At 47.4% G+C, this 26,196-nt stretch overlaps 1 protein-coding gene across 6 annotated transcripts in view; it reads left to right on the forward strand.

Annotated features, from left to right (window-relative positions):
- Window positions 1-26,196, forward strand: part of LOC140391931 (protein furry homolog) — a 790,380-nt gene that overhangs the window by 467,927 nt on the left and 296,257 nt on the right. For all 6 annotated transcript variants that reach the window (XM_072476991.1, XM_072476992.1, XM_072476988.1 and 3 more), the window contains 3 exons: window positions 2,861-2,971; window positions 3,676-3,830; window positions 4,878-4,977. In XM_072476991.1, the coding sequence (XP_072333092.1) occupies window positions 2,861-2,971; window positions 3,676-3,830; window positions 4,878-4,977 (366 nt within the window). The remainder of the gene's footprint in view (window positions 1-2,860; window positions 2,972-3,675; window positions 3,831-4,877; window positions 4,978-26,196) is intronic.

The following is a 26,196-nucleotide window of genomic DNA, read 5'->3' on the forward strand; positions in this document are numbered from 1 at the left end:
ATCCCGAATCCCTGGCGCTGTGAAGCAACAGCGCTAACCACTGTGCTAATGTGCTGCCCCAACAATTGACAAGTCTTGCTCAGTTACAAGTTACATTAGAGACTGATCAAAGAAAGTTCATTAGGTTGATTTCTGGAATAAAGGGTTGGCATATGATCAAAGATTGAACCAGTTGGACCTAGATTCATTGGTTTTCAGATGAGTGGGAGGTGACCTGATTGAAACATATAAAATTCTGAGGGGGCTTGACAGGCCAGATGCTGAGAGGATGTTTCCCCTAGTAGGGGGATCTAGAAATAGAAGGCACAGTCACAAAATGAGGGGTAAAAATAAAATAACAGTAATGTTGGGAGCGTCCTTTTGAGATTTTCTGGTATAAAGAATGTGCTAGAAATGTAGCATTTAAAAAAATATATATATCCTTTCACAGGGTGTAGGTACCATTGGCAAGGCCTACCCATAACTGCCCTTGAACTGAATGACTTGCTCAAGATTTCGACCTCCCTTTCGGCAAGAAATAGCTTCCGGATTTCACTCCTAAATGTCAACTTTTAATTTTCAGATGGTGACATCTTGTTCTGGATCTCCTCCACCCACCAGAACAAATTGTTTCATGATATATAATCTATTTAATCCCTTTGTAATTTTATTCCTTCACTCCAACATAAGAACATAAGGACTAGGAGCAGGAGTAGGCCATCTGGCCCTTCGAGCCTGCTCTGCCATTCAATGAGATCATGGCTGATCTTTTGTGGACTCAACTCCACTTTCCCGCCTGAACACCATAACCCTTTATTCCTTTATTCTTCAATAAACTATCTTTATCTTGAAAACATTTAATGAAGGAGCCTCAACTGCTTCACTGGGCAGGGAATTCCATAGATACACAACCCTTTGTGTGAAGACGTTCCTACTAAGCTCAGTCCTAAATCTACTTGCCCTTATTTTGAAGCTATGCCCCCTAGTTCTGCTTTCACCCACCAGTGGAAACAACCTGCCCGGACCTATCTTATCTATTCCCTTCATAATTTTAATGTTTCTATAAGATCCCCCCGCATTCTTCTAAATTCCAACGAGTACAGTCCCAGTCTACTCAACCTCTCCTCGTAATTCAACCCCCTCAACTCTGGGATTCACCTAGTGAATCTCCTCTGCACACCCTTCAGTGCCAGTACATCCTTTCTCAGGTAAGGAGACCAAAACTGAACACAATACTCCAGGTGTGGCCTCACTAACACCTTATACAGTTGCAGTATAACCTCCCTAGTCTTAAACTCTATCCCTCTAGCAATGAAGGACAAAACTCCATTCGCCTTCTTAATCACCTGTTGCACATGTAAACCAACATTTTGCGACTCATGCACTAGGACACCCAGGTCCCTCTGCACAGCAGCATGTTTTAATATTTTATTTAGATAATAATCCCTTTTGCTGTTATTCCTACCAAAATGGATAACCTCATATTTGTCAACATTGTGTTCCACCAACCAGACCCTAGCCCATTCACTTAAATGATCCAAATCCCTCGGTAGACTTCCAGTATCCTATGCACTTTTTGCATTACCACTCATCTTAGTGTCATCTGCAAACTTGGACACATTACACTTGGTCCCCAACTCCAAATCATCTATGTAAATTGTGAATAATTGTGGGCCCAATACTGATCCCTGAGGGACACCACTAGCTACTGATTGGCAACCAGAGACACACCCATTAATCACACTCTTTGCTTTCTATTAATTAACCAATCCTCTATACATGCTACCACTTTACCCTTAACGCCATGCATCTTTATCTTATGCATCAACCTTTTGTGTGGCACCTTGGGTAATGTCCTCAAAAAATTCCACTAAATTAGTTAGGCATGACCTGCGCTTTATGAACCCATGCTGCATCTGTCCAATGGGATAATTTCCATCCAGATGCCTCGCTATTTTTTCCTTGATGATAGATTCCAGCATCTTCCCTACTACCGAAGTTAAGCTCACTGGCCTATAATTACCTGCTTTCTCCCTACCTCCTTTTTTAAACAGTGGTGTCATGTTTGCTAATTTCCAATCCACCAGGACCACCCCAGAGTCGAGTGAATTTTGGTAAATTATCACTAGTGCATTTGCAATTTCCCTAGCCATCTCTTTTAGTGCACTGGGATGCATTCCATCAGGGCCAGGAGACTTGTCTACCTTTAGCCCCATTAGCTTACCCATCACTACCTCCTTAGTGATAACAATCATCTCAAGATCCTCACCTGTCATAGCCTCATTTCCATTAGTCTCTGACATGTTATTTGTGTCTTCCACTGTGAAGATCGACCCCCAAAAAACTGTTCAGTTCCTCAGTCATTTCCTCATCTCCCATTATTGAATCTCCCTTCTCATCCTCTGAAGGACTTGATATGCAGGGTTTATTTAGCCACTCTTTTTTGTTTTATGTAACAGAAACTGAAAATATTCTAAGACTGAAATGTTAATGTAAAACTTAAACTTTTACTGGAAAATACCTTATAACTGAGCATGACTTGTCAATTGTTGGGGCAGCATGGTAGCACAGTGGTTAGCACTCTTGCTTCACAGCGCCAGGGCCTCGGGATCGATTTCTGGCTTGGGTCACTGCCTGTGTGGAGTCTACACGTTCTCCCCATGTCTGTGTGGGTTTCCTCCAACAAGTCCCGAAAGGCGTGCTTGTTAGGTGAATTGGACATTCTGAATTCTCCCTCAGTGTACCCGAACAGGCGCCGGAGTGTGGCGATTAGGGGCTTTTAACAGAAACTTCATTGCAGTGTTAATGTAAGTCTATCTGTGACACTAATAAAGATTATAATTATAAAATATTTTTTCTGTTTTTTCCTCTTACTTCTAAGGCGATGTCAGCTGTATTATGCTGTGGCCCAGTGTTTGACAATGTGGGACTCTCTCCAGATGGATACCTTTATAAATGGTTGGATAATATTTTGGCATGTCATGATCTGCGGGTAAGGAAATTGTGAAGTTTTTTATTAATAATGAGTGCAAAAGAAATAATGTTATGGTTTTGCAAAATCATTTTTTAACACAACTTTTTAAATTTATACATGAGGTTAAAAGATGTAAATAGACAGCTGTTCACATGCAGAACCTGAGTAAAACTATGTTTTCTTGAAAGGTAATGTTGGAAGATCTGCACAAATAAGGCTGACTAATTAAGCATTATTTATTTATAAGTACATATGAACATAAGCCTGAAAATTACACTGCAATATTACCAAATAAACACTGCATATCAAATTCCTCTAAGTACGTCATTTTATTTTTATTTTTTTAAATTTACAATACCCAATTATTTTTTTTCCAATTAAGGGGCAATTTAGTGTGACCAATCCACCTAACTTGCACATCTTTGGGTTGTGGGGGTGGAACCCACGCCAACACGTTGAATGTGCAAACTCCACACAGACCGTGACCCAGGGCCGGGATTCGATCCCGGGTCCTCAGCGCTGTAGGCAGCAGTGCTAACCACTGTGCCACCATGCTGCACTAAAGTACATAATTTTAATGGAAGTACCTGACTATTCAAAATAGCATGTAGGAATATGAAAATGAAAAAATGGAACCATTTTGAGCAATAATGTAATAATATATAATAATGTGTCTTTTAGGCCACATTGAGGGGATTCAAAGTATTTTTTTGATATTGTAGGTCCATCAGCTTGGCTGTGAAGTTGTGATATTACTGCTGGAACTAAATCCAGACCAAGTAAACCTTTTCAATTGGGCTGTGGATCGTTGCTACACAGGATCTCACCAGTTGGCATCAGGATGTTTCAAAGCAATTGCTACTGTATGTGGAAGCAGGTAATCAACTTTAGATTGCTAGGCACTGTTAAGCAAATGTTAGACAAGGAGCCAGACCTAGTATTTCTGATTTTCTCCTGTGTCATCTTACTCTCAAAAAGCTTTAGTGCTCTTTGTATAATTATTTCTCTGTTTCACAAAGTCCCAGTTAGCTTTAGATGACAGGTACTGAAAATACATTTTCACATTTCGGCAGCCAACTGGGGGAAATGTCCGAGTCGCCTGCTTTCGAATGGGCAAGGAGGCTCATACTACTTTGAGTTTAGATCTCATTTAAATCTCAGCAGCAGGCACCAAACAGATGTTGTGCTGCACCTTGCCAGATGTGGACCAATTCAATATTTGGTACCGTGAAGACCACATCAGCCCACAAATAGCTACTGGGAGGTGGAGATGCAAATGCAGAGCAGAGTGCTTCTGGGCACCTTGCTTCTCCTGGCTGCAAAAAATTATGTCAGAAACTTCACTGAACCAGTGGAAACCTCTCCCGAATTTCAGTTTGACTATCTTCAATAGAAAAAAAAATCAGGAGTTAGCTAATAGCTGCCCAAGCCTATTTTGTGCATTTTAAACTATTACCAAAAGTCAAAATAATTGCTAATATCTCAGCAAACTTAAAATAATTGATTGATGCGATATGGCAGTATTGTGGTATTGGGAACCAAATACTGCAAGAAGGTGTATTGGTCTGTGGTTGCAGCATGTTCATAAAACTTATAGAGACTTATTCAAGGTTATTCACAGTTATACTGTGGATTTAGGAAATCTGAACTTAAAACAAAAAATGTTAGAATTACTCAGGTCTTCAAACACCTGTGGAACTAGAAATAAAGTTAATATTTTGTGTCAGTGACCCGTAGTTAGAACAGTACTACTGAGTATTTTCAGCATTTTGTGTTATATTCGGCATTCCTGAGATTTATTCAACATCGAAAGAAAATGAATATTGATTATTTTATTTATTGAATTGGTGATGTTGAAGCTGTGTTTAAACATCAACAAGCATACTTATAGTGAGTTGTGAAATATTTTCAATTTTCTTCCCAGGAACTATCCACATGATATAGTGACACTACTGAACCTGGTGCTTTTTAAAGCTTCTGACACAGACAGAGATATTTATGAAATATCAATGCAGCTTTTGCAGGTATAAAATAATCCATGTGAAATCTTGCAGAGTATAACTACTATAAATACTGAAACAATGAGCAGAGTTTTACCAGCAGCGGATCATTCTCCCTATCAGAACATTCTGACATAATTTTTACTTTCATGTGTACTCAATGCTCTCAATTACAATTTGACATCAACAGCTCTTATTTAAAAATAATTTGATATCAAGTTTGATAACATGCTCAAAGTTGTCCCGGAGCGTGCAAAGCTATCCCAGCACCCACCGCTCAAAGCCACCGCAGTAAACTTAAAGCTATCAAATACGCTCAGCAACCTGCATTGAAATATACAAGGAAATTACTTACTTAAATATTATCTGATTTATTCAGTTTTTCATTTGAGAAAATAAGTTGTTCTGTTTTACAGTACATGTTTGAGAGCACCACCTCACCCCATCAGTTCTTAATTCATTTTAGTCCCAGGTCACTACTTTTCACCACTGGATCCTCAAGGCTCCAGGTCAAAACTCTTTCCCCAGCCTCTACACTCTGCCCCTTGCACCTTCCAGTCTAAACAATCTCTCCCCTCCCTCCCTCTAGTCTCCACACTCTCCCCCTCATGTGTTCCAATCTACACTCTCCCCTCAGTCCCTCGGTCTTCACACTCTCCACTTTGTTCCCTCCAGTTGCTCCCTCCTGTCTCTACGCTCACAACTCTCATTTGTTCCAATATACACTCTCCCCTCTCTACCTCCAGTCTCCACACTCTTCCCCTCCCTCCCTTCACCCCCTCCCTCTCTCCAAACTCTACTCTCTCCCTCCAGAATCTCTCCCTAGCTCCCTCCCTCCAACCTCTCCCTCCAAACACACTCTCCTCCCTCCCTCACCCACCCAATCCCTCACTCCAAACACTTGCCCATCTATCCCTCCAAACACTCATCCCCTTCCCACCTTTCCCTCCAGCATCCAGGCACTTCCAGTGGGTGTAGAACAATTTTCTCTCTGTCAGGGCCAGGCAGGCCTCGGTGACCCCTCCAGCAGTGGTTTTCGGGTTGCAGGAGGCTGCCTTTGCAGCCCTAAGTTGCCTCCTTTGGCCACAGAGCCATCATATTCAATGACCATGTAGGGAACCACTGGGAGGTTGTTTCCATGGCGCTGGCGCCCTTCCTATGGAGCAGTAGGCCATTCTGCTGCCATCGAAATCCCCGTGGCCCATAATAATGGCCCTTAATTTGGCATTTAATTGCCTGAATAGGTCATTTGTCTGCAATTAACAGATGGCCGAGCACCTGCTGTTCCTGCCCATGATAAAATGGCCAGGTGGAGTTATCCCAACGTGGCCCCCCAGCATGCCGTGCCACCAGGGGCCGGTGAAATCTCACCTTGGTATTCATTATTCATGAAGTAACTACCAGAATAATCTTGCCATGCTCATTTTGAGTGCCCTATCTTTTTCCAAATGTGTTTATAAAGACCTGTTATTTTTTTCCTACATTGGTTGCAATTATTTTTCATACTCAATCTTGGATCCCCTTGTCTTTTTTTATTCCTGTTCGTCAGCTATACAGGAACCATACATAGAAAATAGAAGCAGGAGGAGGCCGTTCGGCCCTTCGAGCCTGCTCCGCCATTCATTATGATCAGGAGAATCGCTGAGGGGCGGCGTGAATGCCGCCCCCGCTGGCCGCCTAATTCTCCGGCACCAGAGATTCGGCGAGGGCGGGAATCGTCCGGTCGGCGGGCCGCCCCTGGCGATTCTCTGGCCTGCGATGGGCCAAAGTCCCGCTGCTGTAATACCGGTCCCGCTGGCGTGAATTAAACCACCTCCCTTACCGGTGGGACCAGGCAGCGCGAGCGGGCTCAGGGGTCCTGGGGGGAAGGCGGGGCGATCTGGCCCCAGGGGGTGCCCCCACGGTAGCCTGGCCTGCGATCGGGGCCCACCGATCCGCAGGCGGGCCCGTGCCATAGGGGGCACTCTTTTACTATGCATCGGCAGTGTAGGTCTCCCCGATGGCCGACACGGAGGTGACCCCCCCTGCGCATGCGCGGGGATGGCGTCAGCTGCCGCTGACTCTCCCGCGCATGCGCGGATTTCCACCTGTCGGCGGAGTCCCTTTAGCCCCGGCTGGCATGGCCAAGGCCTTCCACGCCAGCCGGCGGGACGGCAACCACACCGGCGCGGGCCTAGCCCCTAAAGGTGAGGACTTGGCCCCTAAAGGTGCGGATTCTCCGCACCTTTGGGGCGGCCCGACGCCGGAGTGGTTCACGCCACTCCATCCCGCCGGGACCCCCCGCCCCGCCGGGTAGGGGAGAATCCCAACCATAATGTTTTGGTCTCAACTACTTTTTGTGGTAGTGAATTCCACAGATTCAGCACTCTGGGTGAAGAAATTTCTCCTCACCTCAGTCCTAAAAGATTTACCACTTATCCTCAAGTTCTGGACTGCCCCACTATCGAGAACATTCTTTCTGAATCTACCCTGTTTAATTCCATAGCAAGAACATCCTTCCTCAGATAAGGACCCCAAAACTGCACACGATACACCAGGTGTGGTCTCACCAATGCCCTATACAATTGCAGTAAAACATCCCTATTCCTATAATCAAATTCTCTCGCTGTGAAGGCCAACATACCATTTGTCTTCTTTACTGCCTGCCGTACCTGCGCACTTACTTTCAGCGACTGATGCACGATGACACCAAGGTCTCGCTGAGAATCCACCTCTCAATTTACACCCATTCAAATAATAATTTGCCTTGCTACTTTTGCTACCGAAGTGGATAACCTCACATTTATCCACATTATACTGCATTTGCCATGCATATGCCCACTCACTCAGCCTGTCCAAATCACATTGAAGCATCTCTGCATACTCCTCACAGTTCACCCTCCCACCCAACTTTGTATCATCTGCAAATTTGGAGATGTTGCGTTTAGTTCCCTCGTCCAAATCAATAATATATAATGTGAACTGTTGGGGTCCTGGCACATATCCCTGCGGCACCCCACTATTCACTGCCTCTGCCTGTCAGTCGGAAAAAGACCCATTTATTCCAACTTTTTGCTTCATATCTGCTAACCAGCTTTCTATTCATCTCAAGACACTGCCTGTAATCCCATGCACTTTAAGTTAATTTAGTAATCTGCTATGTGAGACTTTGTTGAGAGCCTTCTGAAAGTCTAAATAAACCACATCCACTACTAGTTGCATCTTCAATGAATTCCAGTAGCTTTGTAAAGCATGATTTCCCTTTCGTAAATCCATGCTGACATTGTCTGATTATACCATTGCTTTCCAAATGCTGTGCTATGAAATACTATGATATTGTTTGTCTTGCTTTGTCACAAACTTTAACTTTGGTGTGCACTATTTAGGCTCTAAATATTGTGTGACCATGCACAACATAACATGTACAACAATGCCCAGTATCCTGATGACAGTTATTTTTTAAAAAATCTTTTTATTTCCCTAATTTTCATCAATAAACAAATAAAGAAAAAAACAAACAAATACAATGACAATCCCCCACACACAAAACGCTCAATATACAGACCAAAACATCCACCTGTACATTCCAGGTAAAAGAAAACACAAATTAACAATCAATCCGTAAACTGTGTAACCAAAGACAATACCGCCTTCCCACCTAATGTTCAATGGCAACCAATTCTCGGAAGTGCATAATAAACAGTCTCCATGAATTGTGAAACCCTTTCTTCACCCTCTTCAGCTGAGACTTCACCTTCCCGAGATTCAAAGAAATTCAAGTAGGTCCCCCGCCAAGCCGTGTCACAGGTTGGAGAAGCTAACCTCTACCCCAATAGGACCCGCCTCCGGGCAATCAGTGAGCCAAAGGCTAACAACACCTGCCCCCCCCCCCCCTTCCCCTCTCCTCCTCCCTCCCCTCTCCTCCCTCCCCTCTCACTTCCTCTCGAAAATCACCTCACCCAGTATCGATCCCCTTCCCCAACTTTTCTCACCTCCTCAGCCCATCAAAACCTGTTCTACCAGGCTCTGATGGCTGCAGCCCCTCCTCCCACCCAATTCTCGTTCATGGGCCAGTTTGGGCTAGCCAGTGTGGAGGCCCCTGCTCAGGCCTCACTCCCCTATCCCCCGGTTTGTCCCAGGAAACAAATAAATCCCCTACAACACACAACCCCAGTGTAAACACACAAACCCCAAAGAACCATCATTGCAAAAGAAAATCCCAATTCTTACCTTGTCCAAATGGGCAACTTCAACTCATTTAGCACATAAAAACATGCAGTGAAAAATAGAGCTACATACACTCCTCTACCCCCTACTACCCGCAGTCCAAGACCAATCCTCAACCCCATTTCTCACTTTTGCCCCAGTCCTCCTGCCTTCACAAATGCCTCCGCCACTTCCACAGTCTCAAAATAAAGTCTTTGGAGTTGTAGGTCACCCTCAACTTAGCTGGGTGCACTATGCCGAACCGCACCCTGCTGTTATACAATGCCGTCTTCACTCGGCCGAAGGCCGCCCTCCTCCTCACCAACTCCACAGTAAAGTCCTTGTATATACGTATACCAGCTCCAGCCCACTGCACCTCCCGCTTCTGCTTTGCCCAACACATGACCTTCACTTCACACGGTACCTACGGAAACAAATAGTCACTGCGATTGACGGCTCATTCGCCTTTGGTTTAGGCCTCCACGCCCTATGAGCCCGATCCAGTTCATACCCGAGAGGGATCCTCCGCCTCCTGTCATAATATACACCAGTATATCATGGTGCAGACACACACTGATGGACACACAGTGGGACCAATCAACGTACACAACACCACAGCCAATCACCAGTGAGAGCACACGCACTATAAAGACAGGGGGCATCAGAGTTCCCGCTCATTCGAGTAGCAGCTAGCTAGGAGCACAGAGCTCACAGCCTGCAACACAGACATTCACCATGTGCTGAGTGCATCAACTGGTTAGGACAAGGCAAAGGTCTTTAGTTAACGCTAGTATCGTATTTACCCACAGTTCAAGTATGTTTAAATAGTTAACCTTTTAATAAAATAATGTTGCACTACTTCAAGTGTTGGTGACCTGTATGTGATCCAGAACACCCAACACATCACCTCCCTCAACAGCTCCGCCAATATCTTGGCAAAATATTCCATCGGCCTCGGGCCCTTCAGGCAGGCCCCAAATTCTCAGATTTTACCGCCTAGAACTGGGGCGGGATTCTCTGAGCCTCCGTGCCAAAATCGCACTTGGCGCGGGGGCGGAGAATGGGCGTCAAACCCGAGATGGAAGAACCCTGCCTGTACTCTGAGTGAGTATGAGAGTGAGTGCTGGTGTTTTTGCTTCAATATCTTCCCTGCTCTTCTGCCTCTTAGTTTTCCACCACTGCCTGGCCAGGTTGGAGTTCTTGGGTATGTAAAAGGAGAGAGGCACATGGGTGGGTTGAGGAAAGGATGTGGAAAGCAAGAGGTGCATGTTTTCACCATCTACAACTAATGTTTCAGAAAAGATTGTGTGTTGAGGGAGAAGATAGCTGTAACAAGGAAGATTAGGTCTTCAATCATTCAAAACCCATTGCTAACCACAGTCCCAATGATGGAAAGCACCATTTCTTCCCTCATGGTAAGGACATGCAGCCATGCTACGTTTCCACGAGTTAGTGCCTGCTGGCTCTAGTAATGCCCCAACTTGTTCTGCAAGGGAGAGGGGAGTGTGATGCAAGTATTGAGGTGGTCCAGTTGTCACAGCTGAATAACTAGCAGTGTGTGCAAGCTTTGAAATGTGGATATAAGGCTTGCAACAGTGTTAAGAGTATCGATGAGGTGAAACTATAATAATCTTTATTATTTGTCACAAGTAGGCGTACATTAACACTGCAATGAAATTACTGTGAAAATCCCCTAGTCGCCACATTCCGGCGCCTGTTCGGGTACACAGAGGGAGAATTCAGAATATCCAATTCACCTAACAAGCGCGTCTTTCGGGACTTGTGGGAGAAAACCGGAGCACCCGGAAGAAGCCCACACAGACACGGGGAGAACATGCAGACTCCGCACAGACAGTGACCCAAGTGGGAATCAAACCTGGGACCCTGGCATCCTTCTCACAGTTCACCCTCCCACCCAACTTTGTGTCATCTACAAATTTAAAGATATATTTAGTTCTCTCATCTATATCATCAAGATATATTGAGTATTTGGGGTCCTTGCACCGATCCCTGTGGTACCAACTGATTTCCCATCCATCTCAATACACCACCCCAGTACTATCCAATTTCATTTTACACGCTAATCTGTTACAAGGGATTTTGTCAGAAGGCTTCTGAAAGTCCAAACAAACCACGTCCATTGGCTCCCCCTCGTCAACTCTACTAGTTCCATTATTGAAAAATTCCAGTAGATTTGTCAAGCATGATTTCCGTTTCGTAAATCCATGCTGACTCTGTCCGATCCTGCCACTATTTTCCAAGTGCTCTGCTTTTAAATCTTTGATAATGGATGCTAGCGTTTTCCTCACTACCAACGTCAGGCTGACTGGTCTATAATTCCCTGTTTTTTCACTACCTTCCTTTTAAAATGATGGGGTTTCATTATGTACCTTCCAATATGTAGGTACTGTTCCAGAGTCTATGGAATCTAGGAAGATGACCATCAATGCATCCACTATTTCTAGGGCCAGTCTCACTAAATCTTGTGTTCCCCAGAATTTCTGGTATGGGTTATTTGTGTCCTCCTTTATGAAAACACAAGTCCAAAAATGTATTTAGTTGGTCAGCCATTTCTTTGTTCCCCATTATAAATTCCCCTGTTTCTGATTTTAAGGGACCTCCATTTGTCTTCACCAAGATTTTCCCTTCACATTCCTAAGAAAGCTTTTACAGTCCGTTTTTAATGCTTCCCGCAACCGTACACTCATACTGCTCCCAATCTACAGGTTTTTTCTGGTTAATTTGCATGCCTCTTCCTTAGACCTAATACTATCTGCAATTTCCTTTTTAAGCCATGGTTTGGCCACCTATCACATTTTATTTTTGCGCTAGACAAGAACGAACAATTGTTGCAGTTCATCCATGCGCTCTTTGAATGTTTGCCATTGCCTATCCACCGTCCTGCCTTTAAGTAACATTCCCCCTCCATCATAGCCAACTCGTGCCTCAATCCATGGTAGCTTCCTTTTAGATTCAGGACCTTAGTCTCAGAATCAACTTTCTATCTTGATGAAAAATACTATCTTATTATGGTCCCTCCTCCCCAAGAGGCCTTGCGCAACTAGATTTGTATGATTAATTCATCCATTTTATTGTGAATGCTCTGCGCGTTAAGGCACAAAGCCTTAAGATTTGTCTTTTTAACGTTCCTTGTCCAATTCCCATTATTTTTCACTGTGGCTCTGTTTGATTCTGGCTCTTGATTTCTCAGCCTACCATTTGTCTTATTCCCTTTTCTGTCATTCTGTTCTTGTCCTTTGTTCACCCTCCTCTGACTCCTTGAATAGGTTCTCATCCCCCTGCCATTTTAGTTTAAACCCTCCCCAACCACTATTGCAAGCTCATGGTAACACACGGTAGCACTGTTGCTTCACAGCACCAATGGACCCTGGGACCATTGCTGAATCCCCCACAATCAACGTCCTGGGGGGTTACCATGAGCAGAAACTGTGCTGGACTAATCATATTAATACTGTGGCTACGATGACAGACGGTAGAGGGGATTGGAGGCATAAATCGCTGATAACGTGGAACGTCCGGGAATTGAAAGGGCCTGTTAAAAGGTTGCGGGTGTTTACGCACCTCAGGAGCTTGAAAGCGGGGGTGATCTTTCTGCAGGAGACACACCTCTGTGTGAAGGACCAGGTTAGGTTAAGGAAGGGGTGGGTCAGGTAGGTTTTTCACTCATGGTTTGATTCAAAATCGAGGCGAGTGGCGATTTTAATGAGCAGAAAAATGGGATTTGTGAGTGCGAAGGAGGTGAGGGATCCGGGTGGGAGATATATGATTGTGAGTGGGGTATTGGAAGCGGCACCGGTGGTGTTGGTAAATGTGTATCCCCCAAATTGGGATGATGAAGGGTAGGGTACAAATGGCGAGGGAGCTGGGGGGGTTCCTGGAGATGATGGGTATGATGGATCCATGGCGCTTTCAGAACCCAGGGGGAAGGGAGTATTCCTTCTTTTCACACGTCCATAAGGTGTATTCGAGGATTGATTACTTTGTAGTGAGTCGGGAGATTTTAGTTGGGGTGGAGGGGGCAGTGTATACGGGGATAGTTATTTCGGACCATGCACCCCACTGGCTGGAGATTCGGTTTAGATTGGGACAAGAGCAGAGGCCGGGGTGGAGGTTTGACTCGGGGCTGTTGGCGGATGGAGGGTTCTGTGATAATGTGTGGCCGGCGATTAAGGAGTATGTGGAGCTGAATCAGAATGGGGAGGTGTCGGTGGCCATTTTTGGGAAGCACTGAAGGCAGTGGTCCGGAGGGAAATTATTTTGTTTAAGGCCCGTGCAGATGGGGAAAGGAGGGAGGAACATGACCGCCTCCTGAGCAAGATAGTGGAAGTGGACAGGAACTATTCGAGGGTGCCCACCGTGGAGGGATTGGCAAGGAGGAAAAGGTTGCAGGGGCAGTTTGACAGGAGAAAACTGGGAGGACGGTAGGGCAACTACGTAGGGCAAGGGGTGGTGCAACATGAGTATGGGAGAAGGCGAGCCGCATGCTGGCGCACCAGCTGTGGAGGCAGGCTGCGTCCAGGAAATATTGAAGATACGGACTGAGGCTGGGGATGTGGTGTCAGAGCCAGGGAAGATAAATGAGGCATTTAGGGAGTACTACCAGGGACTTTATGTTTAGCCAGTGCTCAAATGTTTCTGTGGCGTCGGCTGCCTGTGGGTCCAGCTCCAGGCGATCAGGCTTGAGTGATGAGCCATCATAGAAGTTTTGTGTATTAAATTGATATGCCATCAATAAACATACGACGAGTGATGAAAGTAACTGAGGCTTTATACACTAAACAGCAAGCCTCCTGGCCTCTGGTCCCGAACTGGGTCGGAAGCGGAGACTAGCCACCTTGATACATGAGCCCGAGGGGAGGGGCCACAGACGGAGCCAGCCGGGACAAGCCCAGACTTGTACAACACAACACAACACAGTGAAATACAGTAGTTTACCACAGGAAGCAAAGAGGCAGGCATTGGAGGAGCTACTGGGGCTGAGGGAGGTGCTGGATAGTATCTGGGGTATGAAGTCGGGGAAGGCCAGTGGGCTAGAACAAAAAGAACAAAGAACAGGAACAGGCCCTTCGGCCCTCCCAGCCTGCGCCGATCCAGATCCTTTATCTAAACCTGTCTTCTATTTTCCAAGGATCTACTTCCCTCTGTTCCCGCCCGTTCATATATCTGTCTAGATGCATCTTAAATGATGCTATCATGCCCGCCTCTACCACCTCCGCTGGCAAAGCGTTCCAGGCACCCACCACCCTCTGCGTAAAAAACTTTCCAAGCACATCTCCCTTAAACTTTCCCCCTCTCACCTTGAAATCGTGACCCTTGTAATTGACATTCACACTCTTGGAAAAAGCTTATTGCTATCCACCCTGTCCATACCTCTCAGAACTTTGTAGATCTCAATCAGGTCCCCCCCTCAACCTCCATCTTTCCAACGAAAACAATCCTAATCTACTCAACCTTTCTTCATAGCTAGCACCCTTCATACCAGGCAACATCCTGGTGAACCTCCTCTGCACCCTCTCTAAAGCATCCACATCCTTCTGGTAATGTGGCGACCAGAACTGCACGCAGTATTCCAAATGTGGCCTAACCAAAGTCCTATACAACTGTAACATGACCTGCCGACTCTTGTACTCAATACCCCGTCCGATGAAGGCAAGCATGCTGTATGCCTTCTTGACCACTCTTATCGACCTGCGTTGCCACCTTCAGGGTACAATGGACCTGAACTTCCAGATCTCTCTGTACATCAATTTTCCCCAGGACTCTTCCATTGACCGTATAGTCCGCTCTTGAATTAGATCTTCCAAAATGCATCACCTCGCATTTGCCTGGATTGAACTCCATCTGCCATTTCTCTGCCCAACTCTCCAATCTATCTACATTTTGCTGTATTCTCTGACAGTCCTCCTCACTATCTGCAACTCCACCAATCTTCGTTTCATCTGCAAACTTGCTAATCAGACCACCTATACCTTCGTCCAGATCATTTATGTATATCACAAACAACAGTGGTCCGAGCACTAGTCACCTTTCTCCATTTTGAGACACTCCCTTCCACCACTACTCTGTCTCCTGTTGCCCAGCCAGTTCTTTATCCATCTAGCTAGTACACCCTGAACCCAATACGACTTCACTTGTTCCATCAACCTGCCGTGGGAAACTTTATCAAACGCCTTACTGAAGTCCATGTATATGACATCTACAGCCCTTCCCTCATCAATTAACTTTGTCACTTCCTCAAAGAATTCTATTAGGTTTGTAAGACATGACCTTCCCTGCACAAAACCATGCTGCCTATCACTGATAAGTCTATTTTCTTCCAAATGTGAATAGATCCTATCCCTCAGTATCTTCTCCAATAGTTTGCCTACCTCTGACGTCAAGCTCACAGGTCTATAATTCCCTGGATTATCCCTGCGACCCTTCTTAAACAAAGGGACAACATTACCAATTCTCCAGTCCTCCGGGACCTCACCCGTGCTCAAGGATGCTGCAAAGATATCTGTTAAGGCCCCAGCTATTTCTTCCCTCGCTTCCCTCAGTAACCTGGGATAGATCCCATCCGGACCTGGGGACTTGTCCACCTTAATGCCTTTTAGAATACCCAAAACCTCCCCCTTCCTTATGCCGACTTTACCTAGAGTATTTAAACATCCATCCTTAGCCTCAACATCCGTCATGTCCCTCTCCTTGGTGAATACTGATGCAAAGTACTCATTAAGAATCTCACCCATTTCCTCTGACTCCACGCATAAATTCCCTCTTTTGTCTTTGAGTGGGCCAATCCTTTCTCTAGTTACCCTCTTGCTCCTGAAATACGAATAAAATGCTTTGGGGTTTTCTTTAACCCTGTTAGCCAAAGATATTTCATGACCCCTTTTAGCCCTCTTTATTGCGCGTTTGAGATTTGTCCTACTTTCCCGATATTCCTCCAATCCTTCATCAGTTTTAAGTCGCCTAGATGTTATGTATGCTTCCTTTTTCATTTTAGCTAGTCTCACAATTCCACCCGTTCCCTAATCTTGCCATTTCTATCCCTCATTTTCACAGGGACATGTCTGTCCTTCACTCTAATCAACCTTTCCTTAAAAGACTCCCATATTTCAAATGTGGATTTACCCTCAAACAGCTGCTCCCAATCCACATTCCCTAGCTCCTGCCAAATTTTGTTATACTTGGCCTTTCCCCAATTTAGCACTCTTCCTTTAGGACCACTCTCGTCTTTGTCCATGTGTATTCTAAAACTTACGGAATTGTGATCGCTATTCCCAAAGTAATCACCGACTGAAACTTCAGCCGGGATTATTCCCCAATACCAGGTACAGTATGGCCCCGTCCCGAGTTGGACTATTTACATACTGCTCTAAAAAAACTCTCCTGGATATACAAATTCTGCTCCATCTACGCCTCCAACACTACATGAGTCCCATTCAATGTTGGGGAAGTTAAAATCTCCCATCACGACCACCCTTTTTTCTCCTACATTTTTCTGTAATCTGTCTACATATTTGTACCTCTACTTCACGCTCACTTTTGGGAGGCCTGTAGTAAAGTCCCAACAATGTTATTGCACCCTTCCTATTTCTTAGCTCTACCCATATTGCCTCAGTGCTCGAATCCTCCATCGTGCCCTCCTTAATCACAGCTGTGATATCATCTCTGACCAGTAATCCAACTCCTCCACCCCTTTTACCCCCCCCCCTCTCTATCCCTCCTGAAGCATCTATACCCTGGGATATTTAGTTGCCAGTCTTGCCCTTCCCTCAACCAAGTCTCCGTAATACCAATAACATCGTATTCCCAGGTACTAATCCAAGCTCTAAGTTCATCTTCCTTACCTGCTACACTTCTCGCATGAAACAAATGCACCTCAGACCACCTTCCCTTTGCGTTCATCATCTCTTCCCTGTCTACTCTTCCCCTTAGTCACATTGAGTTGATTATCTAGTACCTTACTGGCTTTAGTTGCTGCCTCTTTACTGACCTCTAACTTCCTAATCTGGTTCCCATCCCCCTGCCACATTAGTTTAAAACCTCCCCAACAGTGTTAGCAAAAGCACCCCCTAGGACATTGGTTCCAGTCCTGCCCAGGTGTAGACCATCCGATTTGGAATGGTCCCACCGCCCCCAGAACCGGTTCCAATGTCCCAAAAATCTGAACCCCTCCCATCTGCACCATCTCTCAAGCTACATATTCATTCTGACTATTCTTGAATTTCTACTCTGACTGTTTCGTGGCACTGGTAGCAATCCTGAGATTACTACCTTTGAGGTCCTACTTCTTAACTTATCTCCTAACTCTCTAAATTCTGATTGTAGGACCTCATCCCGTTTTTTACCTATATTGTTGGTGCCTATATGCACCACGACAACTAGCTGTTCACCTTCCCCCTTCAGTATGTCCTGCAGCCAATCTGACACGTCCCTGACCCGTGCACCCGGGAGGCAACATACCATTCAGGAGTCTCGTTTTTGACCAGAGAAACGCCTGGCTACTCCCCTTACGATTGAATCCCCTATGACTACAGCCTTGCCAGTCTTTTTCCCGCCCTTCTGGGCTGGATGGGTACCCGGCAGAATTCTCTAAGGAATTTGCAATGGACCTGGCACCACATCTGTTGGGGGCATTTAATGAAGCACTGGAGAAGGCGGAGCTGCCGGAGACGATGACGCAGGCAGTAATCACACTAATTCCGAAAAAGGGGAAGGACCCGGTGGAATGTGGGTCGTATAGGCCCATATCACTATTGAACACGGATGTGAAAGTATTGGCTAAGTTGTTGGCGGGGAGAATGGTGAAGTGTGTCCCCGGGATGGTGGCAGAAGATCAAACAGGTTTCATGAAGGGCAGGCAGCTCACGAGTAATATGACGACTGTTGAATGCGGTGATGAATCCATCGGGAGCTCTGGTACCGGAGGTGGTGGTGTCCATGGACGCGGAGAAGGCATTTGATCGGGTGGATTTGCGGTACTTGTTCAAGGTTTTGGGAAGGTTTGGGTTCGGGCTGAGATTTGTGGCATGGGTGTGGTTGCTGTATGTGGCACCAAGGGCGAGGGTGAGTACGAATGATGGTCAGAGCTCACAAAGCTTTGACTTACACAGGGGTACAAGGCAGAGGTGCCCGCTGTCACCGCTGCTGTTTGCGCTGGCCATAGAGCCATTGGCGATGGCTCTCAGGGGGTCAGCAAAGTGGCAGGAGATTATGAGGGCACGGAGGGAGCATCGGGTGTCGCTCTATGCCGATGACCTCTTGCTGTATGTTTCGGATTCGTTGGAGAGTATGGGAAGAATTATGGGCCTGTTGGGGAGATTTGGTGGGTTCTCGGGATACAAGCTGAATGTAGGGAAAAGCGAGGTATTCCCGGTGAATGAGCTGGCACAGCGGGCTAATTTAGGGGGGATGCCATTTACGGTAGCGAGGGATAGGTTTAGGTATTTGGGGATTCAGGTAGCGAGGGAATGGACGGGCTCCACAAGTGGAACTTAACAAAGCTGGTGGAGGAGGCGAGGGAGGATCTTATGAGGTGGGATACACTGCACTTAACGCTGGCAGGGAGGGTCCAAGTGGTGAAAATGAATATTCTGCCGAGGTTCTTGTTTATCTTTCATGCTCTCCCGATCTTTATACCAAAGGCCTTTTTTCGGAAAGTGGACACGATCATTTCTGACTTTGTATGGGTGGGGAAGGTGCCGAGGGTGGGGAGGATCCTGCTGCAGAGGCAGCAAGTTGGCGTTGCCGAATTTGCTTCATTATTATTTGGCGGCGAATGTGGACAAGGTGCAGCGGTGATGGGAAGGAGAAGGGGTAGAGTGGGTTAGGATGGAGGAGGAATCTTGTAAGGGATCTAGTTTGAGGGCTATGGTGAGGGCAACGTTGCCAATGGCTCCGGGTAGGTATTCAAGGAGCCCGGTGGTGCAGTCCACGGTGAAGGTATGGAATCAGTTGAGGAGACATTTTCGGGTGGAAGGGATGCCGGTGCTAACGCCGGTGCGAGAATCATGAGTTTAAATCGGGGCGGGAGGGGTGGGTAGTATATACAGGAGGTGGGAGGAAGTCTGGAGCAGCTAAGGGAAAGGGTAGAGCTGCCGAGGGGGAGTGAGTTCAGGTATCTGCAGGTTAGTGACTTTGCGCGAAAGGTCTGGAGGGGGTTCCCCTGCGAATGCTGTTCCCGGATGTGGAGGGGAGGGAAGAATTGGAGATATATACAAGTGGCTGGGGGAGCAGGGAGACGAGCGGGTGGTGAAGATCAAGGAGAAATGGGAAGCGGAGTTGGGGGGGGAGATCAATTGGGGAGCATGGAGTAAGGCACTGCGAAGGGTAAACGGGACCTCCTCATGAGCAAGGATGAGCCTGAAACAGTTTAAGGTGGTGCACAGGGTGCATATGACTCGGGCGAGAATGAGTGGGTTCTTTCAGGGTATAGCAGACGAGTGTGAGAGGTGTGGCCGGGGGCCAGCGAATCACGCGCGCATGTTCTGGGGCTGCGAAAAATTGGGAAGATTCTGGGCGGGAGTGTTCACGTTCTTAGCCAGGATAGTGGAGGTGGTGGTGGATCCGGACCCTTTGGTGGCGATATTTGGGGTTTCAGAGAAGCCGGAGCTCCTGGAGAGGAGGAAGGCCGATGTCTTGGTCTTCGCCTCTCTGCATGCATGGCGGCAAATGTTGCTGGTGAGTCGGTCGGCATCGCCACCGGGGGTAGCGGCTTGGTTGGGTGACCTGTACGACTTCCTGCGATTAGAGAAGATAAAGTATGGGTTAAGGGGCTCTTCAGGGGGGTTTGTGGAAAGGTGGGGGTGTTTGTGACTGTGTTTGAGGGGTTGTTCGTCGCGGGGGAGAGGGGGGTGAAAAAGAGGAAAAGTCTGTTCAGACTGTATAGTTGATTGTGGGAAGCATATTTCCCGGGGTGTTTGTTCGCTGTAACCTGTTTTGATACATGTTTGCAATAAAATACATGTAAAAAAAAAGTACTCTGGCTACTAGGGCAGGTCAAGGCTAGGAATCCTATGGTGAGAAACTCAAACCCTGATCCCCCCAAAGCCTGTCCACCATCTACAAGGCACAATTCAGGAGTGTAATGGAATGCTCTCCACTTGCCTGGATGAGTGCAGCTCCAACAGCACTGAAGAAGCTCAACACCATCCAGGACAAAGCAGCCCGCTTGATTGCACCCCCTGCCACAAACGTTCAAACCCTCCACCACCGATGAACTGTGGCAGCAGTGTGTTGTGTTATGTACTCTGGGATAACACAGGCTGCAACTGGATGCAGCTTTAACCAAAAGATACTCCAGACCTTGAAGTTAGTTCAATCTGATTTATTGAACCAGTAGCACAGTTAGCACAGTTCTCTATGAGTTCGACTCTCTAACCGAAGTGTGGTTACTCTGACTGAACCAGACTAGCTCTTAGCCACCTGCTGGAGGTGTGATACTGTACATACACCCTGACTCACTCTGTAGATGTTCATCAGTGGAAAGAGGCGGAGTGTGAGTGCCTCGTGCCTTTTATAGTGAGATACCACCCCCGAGTGTCCTGCCTGCTCATTGGTCATGTCCTGTTCTCTGTGTCCATTAGCTGCCTGTCTGTGCCTGTCTGTATATCATTATCTGCATGCCTGCATATCATGACATCTCCCCTTTTAAAAAAAAATATATATATATTTTGTTGGCACATGGGAACGTACTTACATGTGGTCGCATATATTAACAAGCAGTGGCATATGTGAACGTATTTACATGTGAAGACAGCTGTCTAATGTGAGAAAATAGAACATAGCAAACAAAACAAATGTTCATAAGTCCAGTCTCTGGGGCCTGCGACTGATCCTTGTCGACCGCCGGAGAGGTGGTGGTGGGGACGACGGCGCCTTGATGGGCAGGATGGAAGCCTGACTGGTGGCCTCGTAGTTCGAGGTATCAGGAGGTGGCAAAACAACGAATGGAAACGGAGAAGAAAGCAGTTGCGGGCAGGCAACTTTGCGCAGTGCCCGTCTGTTTCATCGCACAACAGAACCATCAGCCATACGTACAACATACGCACGGGGCGCAGCCTGTCAAACAACGACAGCCGGGGCAGACCACCCACATCCAGTATCTTGATCCTGACAGTGTCTGCCGGGGATAACACGGGCAAATCGGTGGCATGAGCATCATAGCCCTGATTTTTCTGGTTTTGGAGCTGCTGCACCTTCTGCAGCACCGGGAGGATCCAGGTTGGGCAAGTGTATGGCTGGAAGTGTCGTCTGCAGGTCCCTGTTCATCAGGAGTTGAGCCGGCGACATGCCAGTGGACAGTGGGGTCGCCCTGTACGCAAGCAGCGCGAGGTAGATGTCAGAAGCAGAATCCACGGCCTTGCAGATGAGCTGTTTCACAATGTGCACCCCTTTTTCAACCTTCCCATTGGACTGCGGATAGTGTGGACTGGAAGTGACATGTTTGAAATGGTATGACTTGGCAAAAATAGACCACTTGTGGCTGTTGAAGCACGGGCCATTGTCACTCATGACAGTGAGTGGGATACCATGCCTGGAGAACGCCTCCTTACAGGCCTTGATGACGGTCCGAGATGTGACGTCTGAGAGCTTCACATCTTCAGGGTAATTGGAGAAATAGTCAATAATCAACACGTAGTCACGACCATTCGCACGAAAGAGGTCGATGCCAACCTTGGCCCACGGGGAGGGCTCAGTTTCATGCTGCTGGAGTGTCTCCCGGCTCTGCGCTGGCTGGAAGCATTGACAGGTCGCACAGTTGACGACCATGTTCGAGATGTCCTGGCTAATACCGGGCCAGTAGACCGCCTGCCTGGTTCTGTGTCTGCACTTCTTGACGTCCAGGTGTCCCTCATGGATTTGGCAGAGCAGCAAGCTCTGGAGACTAAGTGGAATGACAATCCGGTCCAGCTTGAGGAGGATACCATCAATCACCGTCAGGTCGTCCTTTACATTGTAAAATTGAGGGCACTGCCCTTTCAGCCAGCCATTGGCGAGGTGGTGCATGACACGTTGCAAGAGGGGGTCTTTGGCTGTCTCCTCGCGGATACGAACCACCTTCTCATCAGACGGCGGCAGGGTGCTAGCACACACCTGCACCTGTGATTCAATCTGCCGGATGATTTCCAGCGGTTCACTAGGCAATGTGATGGAGCGGGACAATGCATCTGCAATGATGAGCTCCTTGCCAGGCGTACACTAAATCAAAGTTGTACCTTCTGAGTTTGAGGAGGATGTGCTGCAACCGAGGCGTCATGTCGTTCAGGTCCTTGTGGATAATGTGGACCAGAGGCCTATGATCCGTCTCGACAGTGAAAGTCGGCAGGCTGTAGACATGGTCGTGAAACTTGAGAATGCCAGTGAGAAGACCCAGGCATTCCTTCTCTATTTGTGCATACCTTGTTTCGGTGGGCGTCATGGCCCTCGATGCGTAGGCTACCGGTGCCCAGGATGAAGCGTCATCGCATTGAAGCAGCACCGCACCAATGCCATCCTGGCTCACACCTGTCGAGATCTTCGTCTCCCTGTCTGGGTCGAAAAATGCCAAGATGGGTGCAGTGGTGAGCTTGGCTTTCAGCTCCAACCACTCAGCCTGATGTGCTGCCTTCCACTCAAAGGCAGTGGACTTTTTCACCAGGTTTCGTAGGGCCGTGGTGTGTGAGGCCAGGTTTGGGATGAACTTGCCCAGAAAATTGACCATGTCCAGGAAGCGCAACACCACCTTCTTGTCTTCAGGGACCTTCATGGCTTCGATGGCCTTGACCTTGTCTGTGTCCGGGTGGACGCCCTGCTGAGAGATCTGGTCACCTAGGAACTTGAGTGTCGACATGCCAAAGCAACTTTTGGACCTGTTCAGCTTCAGGCCATTGGCATGGACACGGCGGAATACCTGCTGGAGACGGCAAACATGCTCTTCAGGGGTCGTGGACCATATGATGATGTCGTCCACGTACACACGAACCCCTTCAATGCCGTCCATCATCTGCTCCATGATGCGATGGAAGATCTCCGATGCCGAGACAATGCCAAACGGCATGCGATTATAGCAGTATCTGCCAAAGGCATGTTGAAAGTGCAGAGCCTTCTGCTGGACTCATCCAGCTGGATTTGCCAAAATCCATGTGACGCATCTAACTTGGTGAAAAAACGTGCGTGTGCCATCTCACTGGTGAGTTCCTCCCGCTTCGGAATGGGGTAGTGTTCACGCATTATATTCTTATTGAGATCCTTGGGATCAATGCAGGTGCGCAGGTCTCCCGAAGGCTTTCTAACACATACCATCGAGCTGACCCAGTCAGTCGGTTCGGTTACCTTGGAAATGATGCCCTGTTGCTGAAGATCCTTGAGCTGTGCCTTCAGGCGCTGCCTCAGCCGAGCCGGGACCCGGCGTGGTGCGTGGACCACTGGCTTGGCATCAGGTCGTAGCAGAATCTTGTATCGATATGGCAGCGTGCCCATCCTGTCGAACACATCCGGATACTGAGCGAGGATGTCGTCAATGGCGGCCTGAAGATCCACATTGGAGGATGTTGTTGTGTAAACCCGCTGCACGGGGTTCAGCTGCTTGCAGGCATGTGCGCCAAGTAGGGAGGCCCTGTCTGGCTTGACAATTTCAAAACTTAACCGTGCATGGGTGCTCCGGTTGGAGACGAGTAGATGGCAGGATCCCAGTGCCATGATGGCATTTCCTTTGTAGTGCAGGAGCCTGCAGGCTGCTGGAAGGACCTTGGGGGGCTTCTTGATGTGTTTGAAATCTGCCTGAGAGGAGGTTGGCAGAAGCACCTGTGTCCAGCTTAAATTGGATGGAGCAGTGGTTGATCTGCATCACCGCACGCCATTCGTCCGCAGAATCTACAGCGAGGATGGATTGAATTTGTGATGAGTTGGATGTGGCATATTCACATTTGGTAATGATGCCCACACAGTAGGCGGAGTCCAGGCATTCTTCCTCTGGATCCGTTGTGCTGCCAGTATCAGAATCCTGTAATCATTGTTGGACATTCTGAACACGCCGTCGTCAGAATTGGGAGCGCTGGCCCCTGACTGGTGGTGCAGACCTGCACAAGGCTGCATAGTGTCCAGGCTTCCCGCAGTTTAAACATCGCCTGCCTCTCGCAGGGCAGTGTTTCTTTAAGTGGGCGTTGCCGCAGTTTGAGCACGTCATGACGTCGGCATCCTGACGCTCCGCGCGCCGTCGCACATGCGCAGTGCGGGTGTCGACCGCTTCGTTATTCCGTTCGCATCGCGCATGTGTGGGGTCCTGGGAAAAGCACGCAAAATGGCCACTTTCAGCAATTCTGAGGCGCTGCATCTGGGAGATGGCCTGCACACTCTCTGTCTCGTGGGAGGCAAGTTTCTCATTTTCAGCCGATTTGTACTGGGCACAACGATTTTTGGCGTGCTCATGCACTGTGCATTTTTCAATCGCGACTGGCAGGGTCATGTGCTTGATTTTCAGTAGCTGCTCTCTCAGAGGATCAGAGTGAACTCCAAAAACGATCTGGTCTCTCATCATGGAGTCAGCAATATCATCAAAGTTGCAGGACAGCGCTAGCAGGCGGAGGTTAGTTAAGAAGGAGTTGAAAGATTCATCTTTACTTTGTAGACTCTGCCTGAATATGTAGCGCTCGAAGATTTCATTGGTGTCCACTTCACAGTGACTATCAAACTTGTCCAAGATGGTCTGAAACTTTGTCTTGTCCTGGTCTTCGGTGAAGTGAAAAAAGTTGAAGAGTTCAATGGCTTGATCACCCGCTGTTGAGAGGAGAAGCGCGACCTTCCTTGCATCAGACGCGCCCACGAGGTCTGAAGCTTCGATTACAGCAGAAACTTTTGCTTGAATGTCCGCCAGTTGGCACTGAGCTTGCCGGAGGTCCTGAACTGGTGAGGAGCCTGAATCTTCTCCATGGTGCCGGGATACATTCGCTGGTCGTCACGGAATGGACTGACGTAAACCACCTAGATTAAGCAGTATCCTGGTAGCATGTTGTGTTATGTACTCTGGGATAACACAGGCTGCAACTGGATGCAGCTTTAACCAAAAGATACTCCAGACCTTGAAGTTAGTTCAATCTGATTTATTGAACCAGTAGCACAGTTAGCACAGTTCTCTATGAGTTTGACTCTCTGCTAACCTAAGTGTGGTTACCCTGTCTGACTGAACCAGACTAGCTCTTAGCCACGTGCTGGAGGTGTGATACTGTACATAAACCCTGACTCACTCTGTAGATGTTCCTCAGTGGAAAGAGGTGGAGTGTGAGTGCCTTGTGCCTTTTGAGTGTCAGATACTGAGTGTCCTGCCTGCTCATTGGTCATGTCCTGTTCTCTGTGTTCATTAGCTGCCTGTCTGTGCCTGTCTGTATATCATTATCTGAATGCCTGCATATCATGACACCGTGTGCACAATCTACAAGATGCACTGCAAGGAATCACCAAGGCTCCTTAGACAGCGCCTGCCAAACCCACGACCACTACCATCTGCAACAGCAGCAAATACCTCAGAACCCCACCACTTGGAGGTTCCGCTCCAAGTCACTCACCACCCTGACTTGGAAATATATCGTCACCACAGGGACTGCAGCGGTTCAGGAAAGGTGCTCACCACCAGCTTCTCAAGGGCAATTAGGGTGGGCAAAAATGCTGGCCAAGCCAGCGACACCCACATCCCGTAAATTAATTTAAAAAAACATCTGTAGCAAAATTTGTCTGGATAACCTTTTGTCAATCAATGACACCATCTCTCCATCTCCTCCACCAAGACATCCACTGCAGCATCAGAAAATCTTACAGCATGCTCTTTCCCCTGTTGTACAACAACTCTCCCTTCCTGCTGAGGCTCCCACAGTAACTGTAAACCTCTTCAGCCAAAATGCACCTCCCAGTTAACTAATTAATGCAGGCTAGCTTTCAGTGATGATGTCCTTGCATGAATTTGTGCCCGCTACTCAAGCATGCAGGCACTCAATTACGCAATTATTATTGGTTTCACATAGCAATCTTTCAAATTTGCTGGGTACAAGAGGTTGGCAGACTGCCTGCAGCAGATGC

This window comes from Scyliorhinus torazame, chromosome 15 (genome assembly GCF_047496885.1).
Source record: "Scyliorhinus torazame isolate Kashiwa2021f chromosome 15, sScyTor2.1, whole genome shotgun sequence".
NCBI lineage: Eukaryota > Metazoa > Chordata > Chondrichthyes > Carcharhiniformes > Scyliorhinidae > Scyliorhinus > Scyliorhinus torazame.